Source organism: Amia ocellicauda, chromosome 23 (assembly GCF_036373705.1).
Source record: "Amia ocellicauda isolate fAmiCal2 chromosome 23, fAmiCal2.hap1, whole genome shotgun sequence".
Lineage (NCBI taxonomy): Eukaryota > Metazoa > Chordata > Actinopteri > Amiiformes > Amiidae > Amia > Amia ocellicauda.
Genome location: NC_089872.1, coordinates 14,527,433 through 14,538,986, shown reverse-complemented (window position 1 = coordinate 14,538,986; position 11,554 = coordinate 14,527,433). Strand labels below are relative to the sequence as shown.

Genomic DNA, 11,554 nt, shown 5'->3' with positions numbered 1-11,554 from the left:
TTTGTGGTGCCTGCAATGTGTGGAAGACTTGAATGGAAATGTTTGGGAACTTGTGAGCTGTTCCCTTGCTCGGTGCACTTGTGAAGACCTGTTTTATTCTCAGTGCCTGGGCTAGGATTGTAAATGGATTACATTGACCTAAGTGAGCTAATAGACATTCTGGCAGGGAGGTGTTTGTAAAATGCATTGGACTTGTTTTAGATTAGAGGATGGGTTAAGACAAATTACATAACTCAGACTGAGGTCCTTAGATACCCTGTAGGAAGGGCAGAGTAGTGTTATTCTCACATGCAACAATGTTAATGGTTCATTAACATACACAGTACAACATAACAACTTCACAAGTATTTCTAGGTATATAAAAAAGACAAATAACATTTGAAATGCTTACTAATTTAAAGATAATCCCATAACCATATACTGTAGTTGAAAGTTGTCAAGAAACAGTGTATTTATCAATATAATAGCCTGCTAAACACACAAATGCCAACAGCATTTTTATAATAGTGTTTTAATTGACTTTACACTTAACATGACTAAGCAAACTGAAGATTGGTCCAAGTAACAGACTGAACAAAGTAATATGATTCACTAGATCCTTTTTCAGATGCCATGAGTGGTCTCACTGATTGTAAACAAACACAATTGTAAACAAAGAAAGATATATCTAAAGCAGTTATTCATTTATAGATTTGCTTCATATGGGTATAAAGAAAAGGTCCCTTTACAATTCCACCAGTTCCCACCCCAATAAAAGTAGGGACCATATATGATCTTTTGCAAACAGTGAAGGTTGAACCTGAGAAAAATAAATGTGTAAATAAAGTAGATTGTCACAGTTTCAGAACAGAATATTGTTTCAGTTATGATCATTTTGGATAAGGAAGAAATTGCCAGAACAGAAATGAATTAAAAAAGCTCAAAAAATGCATGGCTAAAGCGCTCCATGGAAGCCAAGTAACGGACATGGATTTAACCAGGACTATTTTGATTAACTGTTTGGCCACTCAAGACTCAAGGTAAGGATCCTATTAATACTTTATCACACAGTAAACCTATTCAATTTCTCTACGCGTCTAGCTTTTAGGAATGGCGATCAGATTCCTCTAACGATATCTCCATTTCCTTGACTGACTTCTTATAAAGTATTTCCCTTCTTTTGTGCCTTATTTGCCGATTATATCTGGAGAGTTTAAGTATGGTGACATTGAAATTGTCACCACGATTAAGATTACACAAAAGAAAGACAGAGATTACAAAATACAAAAAATATAAACCATAGGGCTGTGTTTTAAGGCAATCATAAGTAGAACAATTCTCACTATATCATTTTGAAAATAACCAGAGAATCACAAAAAATGTAATTATTCCCTCATTTCCTCTGTGTGTTGATATATATTACACACACATATACAAACATACTATAAGTTAAAAATAGTGTGAATGTGTCTTCAATTAATGTTTTAAGATTGATATAAAACAGTTCATATATTTTTAAAACCCTAAGGGAATATTGCTCGTCTAATTTTGGAGAATCATGCAGTCACGTGTGCTTTCTTGACTACAAAACGTGTTTTGTAAAATACCGCAGTGCAACAAACTTACCATTGTTCTACAGAGATTTTTGACTGGCATATTTATACGAGGAAATTAAACTGAATTACAGTTACATAATTCATAAACATGATAAGTAAAAGAAATGCAAATGGATTCAACAAAAATAGAACAATCTATTCTTCCAACATTGGCAACTTTTAACCAACTAGGTCTTCATTTCAGTCAGCTATGCCCAATTCTGGGATATATAACACTGACTGAGTAATATTGTTCAAATGGGATTAGATGTACAATTAAATATTTTTTGCAGCCAGGATTGAGAAAGGCCATATAAGACTGCAAAGCAATTCCCACTGCAGAACAGTCCATCCGGGACACATGATTACAGTACAAGTGCTTCAGTCTGCAGGCTTGGGTGTCAGAGAACTTAGTGTCCATGTGAATGGAGATCTGGAACTGCCCAATCCTGCACTACTCCTTTACCAAAGATTGTAAAAAACACTGCACCAAAAACATTGATGGCAGCAGAAATGTAGAAGACAGTTTGCCACTCTTCAATAGTGTTCTGCAATGAAATAAACAAAAACACAAGAATAGAGACTGATACTTATAGTAGATATACAAAATAAAACCACAATTGCACCACAATTTCAGATACCCATTATTGTCATTATAATGTTCATATATAATGCATACAATATCAGCTAGTTCTCCCGTGTTCGCCCATTGACAGCCGTTAGCCTTTTATGAATAGTCTGTCAAACAATTATACTTACAGAATGGGTAAGGGCCCTTGCTACTACTGGTCCCACCATCCCAGGGATAGTAGCAAATGTGTTGGTGATTCCTAGTAGAATTCCTGCATAACTATTATGACAAAAAAAGGTTATTTACATTTTTATTTAAAGTTAAATACAAGGTAAAATGCATAATTACATAAATATGCTTCCATGTCTCTCTCATTAGGCTTTTCATACATAACCACTGTTCTCACACCTGTTTCAATTTTACTTTCAGTTAAAATTGATTGAAATTTGACTACATTAGTTTAAAAACACCCCCTGAGACCAGACAAAGATTTGAAATCCAACACAAAATATTCTGTAACATATGATATACTATGCTCATTTAGTAGTAATTCTAATATTTTGTAATGCTACTTAACCTCAGCAGTTACCGGGTTGTTTGAGATCATAGTTTGCTCTTCGAAGTAAGGTAATGCCATAAAGCTCAAAACTATTTCTGAACGGTTTTGTTCTTTGGTTTATAAGACATGTGAAGCATGAGGAAGGATGTATGGGATTTGCTTACGATGGGGCAATATCCAGGTGATTGATGCTAAAGCCTGACGCAGAGATGCCTCCTAAAGCAGATGAGATGCTCAGAAAAGACACTGCCAAAACATAATTACAGCCTGTATACCCTGCAGACACCAGAAACACAGCCGGACCAATCATTCCTGAAAGAGGGGGGGGAAAAAAAAAATCAATATTTATTAGCTTTCTTACCAGAAATCCCAGTGCCTGGTCTTCTTTCAAGAGTAAGAAGCACATGGACATCCATGATCACAAATTATAAATTATTCATAAATAAAAACATTTCAGAGGGTTTAGAAAAATATGCTCTTCCTCCAGTTCAGATACAAAAATTGTCTAAATTACACGATCTTTAAATTCCAACCTTCAAGTTCAATAATAATAACAATAATCTTAATAATTGGGATACATTTAATAGGCTTGGGTAAATGAAAATTCTCTTGATGTCCAAACACCAAGAGAAATCAAGATATTGCCATATGACTTACCAATCAAACTGAAACATTTGCGGACTTTCACAGTGGGAATCAGCAATGTTTCTCTAAGGTAATCCGCTAACTGTCCACCCATAAGAGCCAGCAGCCAACAGCCCAGATATGGCAGCGCAGACAAAAAGCCATTCTACGTGGGGAAAAAAGAAGAGTCAGATTACCACGAGCAATGTTTCATCAGCTGTTGTAATCACATTCCTAAATCAGGGCATGATCTTAATTTTGTATGTTGCTGATGCACACTTAAATGCACCAAAAAGAAAAACATGGTCTACAATTCCAGTGGGTATCCATTTCTAAGTATACGAGAGGATAATGGTTTGTTGAATGATCCGTTTGAAACAACAGGAGTCCCGTTACCTGCTGTATATTGAATCCGAGAACATTTTTCATGTAGGTGGGCAGTAATGTAAGCAGAGTGTAAAAAGTCCAGTTGTAAGAAAAATGGGCCACAACAATGGCCCATAGTGGGAGAGACTTCAGGATAGCCTTCCAGGGAATGTGCTTAGATGAGGAAGATAACTGGGTAGGTGGAAAGAAAAGAAAAACAAAATTCAAAGATTGGGAAAATAGCTAATTACATTGGTCCACATACCAGTTACTTTATAATTGCCACACATTGCAGGAGACATTTGTTATCACTGAATTTGCATAGGGATTCGGGGGCACCTATTTGGACAAAGCCTCCAGTGCAAAACACAGACAGTGCATACACTAGATAAAGAGCAATTTCCAAAAGGCACACTTATATCTTTTAAATGAATGTATAAATTCCACAGTTGCTTTATGGTATCCTGCCTTCATTATCATCAGTACAACTAACACCATCTCCTTTTTCTTCCTTTCCTTCTTCTAATATGTGTAGTGGAGAATGTTATTTTATTTATATCCTTAAGCCATTTATTTTTTTAATGTTCACATTCCTCATGATTAAAGGATAACTCTCAAAAAGGGTTATTTATGTTTAACGGATTTATTGAAATACCTCTTTCTTTAAGGATGATGTGATGTACTCCTTCTCTTTGACAGATATTCTTTGGTGCGTCTCTGGTGTGTTGCTGACTAACAACATCCACAATATGAACCAGCACACCCCCACTGCTCCTGCAAACATCAGGAAGGAAAAAAAAAAATCAGGTACACTGTAAAATTATGTTAAAATAACTAAAGCATCTTTATAACGGTTTTGTAATCTCTGAGAGGAGAAAAATAAATGGTTAAATTAGAATAATATGTGATAATCCTAAAAACAAGTTAGTAGCAAGAAACTACAAACTTGATAAACCTGATTTTTGTGTATTTGAATAAAAATGAGACTCGGAAATGCATACAAAAACACATTTATCTTGTCTAGAACTGACACATCAAAAGGTTTCAAAGGTAGAGGAGTACCAAATGTTGTCTGAATCTAAAAGGTGTATCCTAACCTTTTAATATATCCAAAAAAGTAATCATATATAGCAACTTACCAAATATATAAAACACATAGGTCCAGTCCAGATGATAACAAATTAATCCAGATATAGGAAGTGAAACTACTGTTCCCAGCTGTGCACCTGGAAAACAAATATACATAAAGTGCTAAGAATATATAAGTGATTGAAAATGACTCATGGAAACAGACTGAAGACAAATTTAAGGAAGGAATTCAGAATTACATGACAAAAACTTTAGAAAGTCTTAATCTCCACAGAGTTTTTGTTAATATATACCGTTTCAAGTGTATTTCTTGGCATTTAAACACAACTCTTTAAAATGATTGTGATTGGAGAGGCTGTCTTACCCGTATATGAAATAGTGAGGAGTTTGCTTCTCTCCAAAGGTGGAGCCCACGCGGACCACATTGCGTGCATTGCTGGAAAAGTCACTCCCTAATGGGTACAACAAAACCCTACATTACATCACAACAACAAGAAAAAAAGAAGTTCTTAGTAGCTATATTGTTTAAGGAATCCCACCAAATATGTATCTTTCACCAGTCCACTTCTCAAAAACGAATAAGACGTTTAATGAGTCTCAAGATATGTTTACTTTTTTAAATTGATTTGACAGAAACATTCAAACTTTGTTAATACAGACATCTGTAAAAGCCTGAAAAAGAAACATACCTCACCGATGCCCTCTAGAACCCGTAACGCAATGAGGTATCCTGCCCCCATATCAGCAGCCAGAGGGGTAAGCAGCGTAAATATGGCAGTTCCCAGGATGCCAATTCCAAGGAACCACTTTGCTCCATATTTCCTGGCGAGGTATCCTCCAGGAATCTGAGTGAAAATGTATCCGTAGAAGAAAGAGCCCAGGATCCAGCCCTGAGTTTCAGAGTCCCAGTCGTACACCTTCGCCTGTCATACATTAAGAATAGTTGAATTACCGTCACAATTATTACTTTCTTTGAGGAATGATCAAATACAAACCCTCAAAGGCAATCGAATGCACAGAAAGATCTCCAAAACTTGAAGGTAGACCCAAGCCACACCTCAATCCAATTTAGTTAGCGGAAACACAACCCTAACCCTGAGCTAATCAAAGTTTAGTGGGAAATTAACCCTAACAGAAATGAAAACCTTATGCTAATTAAAACCCTAAAGTTCATTATAGTACAATCCTTAAGCTAACAAGACAAATAAGAAACGTGGGAATATGTATGTATATATATATATTCTTCCAGCCTAGCCTTGTGAAGTAGCTACGTCACATGCGGATGTATAAGTAATGGCAGCTGACCGTCTTGTTGTGGAGAGGTGGCAAGGACCCTCCATGAGCAGGGCAGATCTGAGAGCTGGAGTTAATGGTGGCGTTGTCGTTGTTGGACAGCATGTCCACCATGGCTACGCTCAGGTTGACCCTCAGTGCGTAGGCCACAAAAAACCCATAGCAGGACAGCAGGGCCAGGCCATAACGGGATGAGCAGCAGACTGGCGCTGAGGAAGAGAACCACAATGAACATCATTGAAAAATAATTCCCCGACTTAAGCAAAATATACATGGAAGTAAAAAAAAAAAAAAAGTAATCGTATTGATAGCATTATATTTTTAGTCACAACATGAAATGAGAACAAAAGCTGTCATACATTATCAAGTCAAATATGATCTTTGCAATGAAGATGATTATTTGTGCTTCACAATATGAGATTTGTTGTTGATCCTATACTTTATTTAGAAATATACTGTATTTTGAACTTTATGTAAAACATGTGGAAGCTTGTTTGATCTTTGAAATGACATGACGTGTACTGAGCCTAACTGTTGATATGGATGGATATAAAATCAATGAAACCCCAACATGATTTTCAATGAACACGGCTTATGACAACCTTAAAATGAAGCTTTCCTTCATGCAGGTCAATTGGCCAATCAAATGCCAATGAACACAAACGGTATCAATATTGACAGTGTTTTCTGAACCCGTGAAACTGGTCGCACTGGTCAGCTGATGTGTAAATAAGGAACATGACGTGCATAGTTTCAATAACAGTGTGATTTATTGTACTGTTATTTCCTTTGTTTAGGTCAAATTAAACGTATCCTGATAGGAGAAAAGACGTGATAACACATACAGTAGGCTACACATATCTACTTTATAATGAATGCACTGCTTATGAGGCTAATTTCCACACACGTCACAAACACGAGTTACGGAAAGCACTGAACACACCAATGCATACTTTCTCACCCTTTTCAACTTTGACAAGCGGCTTCCTGTGCAACAAAGGGTGTTCATTGTCGTCCGTCTCACTTTCTGATCCAGAATAAATCATGTTCTTTTGCAAAAACAATATGTAACCACTTCATTCAGTGAAAAAAACCGACTTTTGGTGCACAGCTGGAGCCCGCCGACACTAGCAGCTGTTTACCAGGAAGTGGAAACGCAGCCTGGACGTCCGTGAACGAGCACGCTACTGGGCGTGCGCGTAACCATCTCCCGAGCACCACTACTGCGGTGTAATGAGATTCATAATGAATAAAACAAGGTGCATTTCTTTCACCGGGATGCATTCAATAGCTTCCTTTGTCCATCTTTGATCTGTTCTTGCATTGTGTCTAGAGCTCGCATATTTTGATTTGTTCCTGGATCCATTCATTTATTTTTCTATCTGTTCTTGTTATTCTGGGCATGCATTTGTCCATGCTGATGTGTGTCAGCTACAGTTTTTGTGAGTGACCAGGTTTCACAGCCGTAAGTGAGCACTGGTCGTATGCATTGATCTAATACTTCTTTGTGTGCTGCTCCATTCAGGAGAATGATGGTTGTTCCACTTTTCAGGTATTTTGATTTGAAGGCACCACGTAAGTGGAACAATGTAACCATCATCAAAGAAAGGGACAAAGAAGATCTGTCTATAGGCCCATTTGTCTGCTTTCCATTCATATACAAAGGTATTAACACATCACCTTCAAAATACTCTGGACTTCACCCAAACAAGAGAACAAGCAGCATTCAGAAGTGGATACAACACAATGGATCATATACACGTTGTGTGAAAAGTATTGGAAAAATGCAGGCAATATGAGCTTCTTCTGTGCCTGTTTTTTTTTTTCCCCACTACAAGAAAGCATTTTATTCAATATATACAGTGGCTTTAGGAAGTATTCACCACCCTTGGACTTTTTCAGATTTTGATGCATTTAAATTAGATTTTGAACAGATAAGGTATATAACAGATATTTCCAAGATTGTATTGCTGTCTCCAGAGCCTGTAGAAAACAATGTCAGAAGACAGTGACATTTGAGTCAACAGAGCAGGAATTAAGAGTGGATATTGTGGCTATGCATAATGCTGCCATATCAGACAGAAACTCTATACAAGAACGTTTGTTCCTCCAGCCAACAGCAGCATATTGCTGATTAGGTAGGCAAATTATCTGACTGTGAGATGCGCATGATACTGTGCCTTTCACAAAGAGAGTTGCCACAGGGTTCCAAGCAATTCTTAACCATATACTGCTGTCATTGCTCTCTTACTACTTGCTAATTAAAATATATTAAATTCAGTTATATATTCTTCTTAAAGTAACCAAATTTGCCCACAAATTACTCAGGAATACATTAAATGGTTTAATTTATGTTTTAATAAGATCCAGCGACATTGTTACTTGTTGTTCAAGCTGAACAGTTACAAGGTTAACTGTTTTGTAGCATGTAGTAAAAGTATGAACACATGAGCATCACAATGCATTCCCATCTCTTTATATGTACAGGAGAGTGCTAATGTCAGAAGCTCCTAATCAGCAAAGTCTGCTTTGAAACTCACCAGTTGTTTTCTCTGCAAGAAGTATTGGATGGTTTTCCTTGACATTTTCAAACAATTCAGAATTCTTCTTCTTCATTTTCCCATCTATTAACGGTATTCTTCACTCTGAGGTTTAGTGCAACACCACTATGCATAGAGAGCAGTGACACCTTTGCCACAGTTTTACTATGGGTGATATGAGAGGACACTCCTCTTGAAGACACAATACTTTTACTATATCGCAGCATGATTCCATAAATGTTCAACATTTAGTGCTGGGGACAAAGTGGTGGTCTACTGAACAGGGAGATCTACAACTATCATACTGACTGTGAGTTTAAAATTGTATTGATGCTAAATTACAAGACAAGAGAAAAGTTTTCAGGTACAGTTTCAGTATTATTCAGCAGGGTTTCAGCTATATGGAGTATGTAATTATTTTGAATGATCTTTTTAACATTGCTTGGAAGTCCAAACCATGGAAATACATTTGTTGTTTTAAAATGGGACTTAAAAATGAATTATCTGTGCAGAGACTAAAACAAATACGTCTATATATGTGCACAACTACACATATTTTCATGCTTTAATGGTTTCCTGCTGGTTTTGTCCAACTGAGCTCTCAATTACTTAATTGAACTAATAATTTCCTAAATCAGATCCTTTTAATTATTAATTGAACAGTAGGGGTTTTAAGTATAAAGTTGTATAAGTAAAATATTATCTTAAGGAACCAACTTTAGTTTTTTAATCAGTTACACAATTTAAAGAGTCAAATGTAAGCAAATTACTTAAATTAAGGGTTAAATTAAGTAATTGAGAGCTCGGTTGAAACAAAAACCAGTAGGGTAGGTGGTACTCCAGGACAGGTTTGAGAACCACTTGTTTAATGTAAATCCCCCTTTTCCATTATTGTTTATAACAGTTAGAACTGCTATTAAAATACATTTTATCTCACAAAATCATTGTTACACCAATGAACCACAAGATGGTAGTACAGCTCATCATTTGCTAGTTCTAAGTATATGTAACAGCAATGTATTAAACATGTAACAGCTCATATGGCACAATTGAGTTAACTCACATTTAAGCCTGTCACCTTGGTAACAGGTACCAAATTGGTATTTTGACATAGAAATATTAAATGAGTGATGTAATCCTTAAAATAATAATTCAAAAAGTTGAAAAAGTAGCTCTGTCTTTCTTTACCTCATGCATACAAAATACACACATACATAAAGAGAAGGGATTGAATGCATCATACGGAGAAGTGTTTTTTTAAACCACAAGTATTCAAAGCCACATACAGTACTTGGGGTCTACAGATTTATTTTTTAGCATTCACAAATTTACAACAGCACCACAGTGTGTTGCTTGCTAGGTATAATCTATTTAAAGAGCTAGCCTAATAATAGACCTAATATAATTTCTACATGAAATAAATAAATAAATAAATAAATATTAAAGACCATGAATAACAAGTCTTCAATGGCATACAGATTACAAGTTATATCTGAAGCACTTGAAACTGCTATGAGTGCTTGCATGTGGTACTCAATCAGTTTTTTTATTCTTCAAAGACAGTTTATGTCAGTGTTTTAAACAACAGGCCAAAAGTCAGTTACCATTGCTACCTCAGGAAGTTCACAGACAAATTGTTTTTTTCGGTTCTGGCAGGTAAAAATAGATTAAGAGGCTGAAACAATGTAATGTTTAGAAATGTTGAAAGTGTTGAAAAATCAACTTGTTCACCAAACAATGTGGTTTGCTTCAGAATGTTAGTACATGTAAAATTAATCTTTATTTGGAGACGGTTGTTTCAATTTCAAAGAACACCAACAATGTTGTTTTATTTATTAAAAATACTTTTGTAATCTTTATAATAAATACATTAAATATGACAAATAATGAACCATAGATTAAGAACTAAAGACTAATAAACAAATGATTCTAAACCGAATACCTGAACAAGGCTGTAAACAAGGCTCTTCAAGTGAAAACCTGACAGATATGCCAAGCAAACACATCACGTCTCCAGTATATCTAAGGAAAAACAAGAACACAAATGGATTTTGATTGTGACAATAGAACTCAATTGTTGTGTGTACTATCTTAGAAACCAAGCTTCTCTATTAAACTATTTATTTCTCTTTGTTGAACAATTGTCTGGTTGGCACTTATCTATATTGTGCTTAGCGAATCTGATGTCTCTCATTGTAGTTTTTCCAAATATATATACTAGTTTGGGCATATAGAATATATTGCTCTTGATTTAGAAGGAAAAATACTTACCGACTGTATAAGAGCATGGAGACCAATCTCTTCAGTCTGATCTTCTGAACCACAGACAATTTAGATGAGGAAGGAAAACAGTTGTGACTTACGAAACTTGGCCAACAAATGAGCTTGAATGAACAAAGAGTCCTTGTCATTTACTCAGTTGCATGTATACTTCCTAATGCAATTTAGATCTCAGTATTTATTAATCGAAACCACTGAGGCATTTGATGGTACTTTCTTATGTAGGTAAATTCCAAGCTGGGGGCAGGTTGTTTTCATTTCCTGTTCTCTCCGTTAAGAGTCCTTTCAGAAGAATCTTTTTGAGGGAAACGATTTAATATAATCTCAAATATAAAAAAAACAATAGATCTAGATACTATCCAATTTCATGTGTAATAGAATGGCAATGTGTGACAGGCACTATGTAATAATGAATACATTTATAATTAATATTCTGAATACCCGCAAATTAATTTGGTGTAAAGCAGTGACGTAACGGTTCACATATTAAGCCTTGGGACTGAATCCTATTGTTCTTGAATAATGGGAGCAAAAAAAAAAAAAAACAACCAGACAAAAAACAGGTAGTATGATCTCGTCAGCTACGGCTGGTTCTATCAGCTGTGATCTCAGATGAGGATAGTCAAGTCTCTTATGGGAAATGCAGAAACAGAAGTCA

The 11,554-nt window shown here is 35.8% G+C and overlaps 1 protein-coding gene across 1 annotated transcript; it reads right to left on the bottom strand.

The window, feature by feature from the left end:
- Positions 1–239: 239 nt before the first annotated feature.
- Positions 240–7,241, bottom strand: slc17a5 (solute carrier family 17 member 5). Its single transcript, XM_066697193.1, has 11 exons — positions 7,038–7,241; positions 6,089–6,285; positions 5,473–5,706; positions 5,148–5,235; positions 4,834–4,920; positions 4,350–4,468; positions 3,725–3,886; positions 3,362–3,494; positions 2,869–3,016; positions 2,334–2,424; positions 240–2,122 (listed from the first exon to the last, which is right to left on the bottom strand). The coding sequence occupies exons 1-11, from the start codon at positions 7,120–7,122 to the stop codon at positions 1,985–1,987; spliced, it is 1,482 nt and encodes a 493-aa protein (XP_066553290.1). The 5' UTR covers positions 7,123–7,241; the 3' UTR covers positions 240–1,984.
- Between the last annotated feature and the right edge of the window lie 4,313 nt (positions 7,242–11,554).

Bases quoted from the DNA above. Each gene is read 5' to 3' on its own strand.
- slc17a5 (XM_066697193.1), bottom strand. From the start codon at position 7,122: ATGATTTATTCTGGATCAGAAAGTGAGACGGACGACAATGAACACCCT. The intron at 6,286-7,037 runs GTGAGAAAGTAT...TCTCTTCCTCAG, and splicing joins GCTTGTCAAAGTTGAAAAGG to CGCCAGTCTGCTGCTCATCC. The intron at 5,707-6,088 runs GTCAGCTGCCAT...AATGTATGACAG, and splicing joins CACCTCTCCACAACAAGACG to GCGAAGGTGTACGACTGGGA.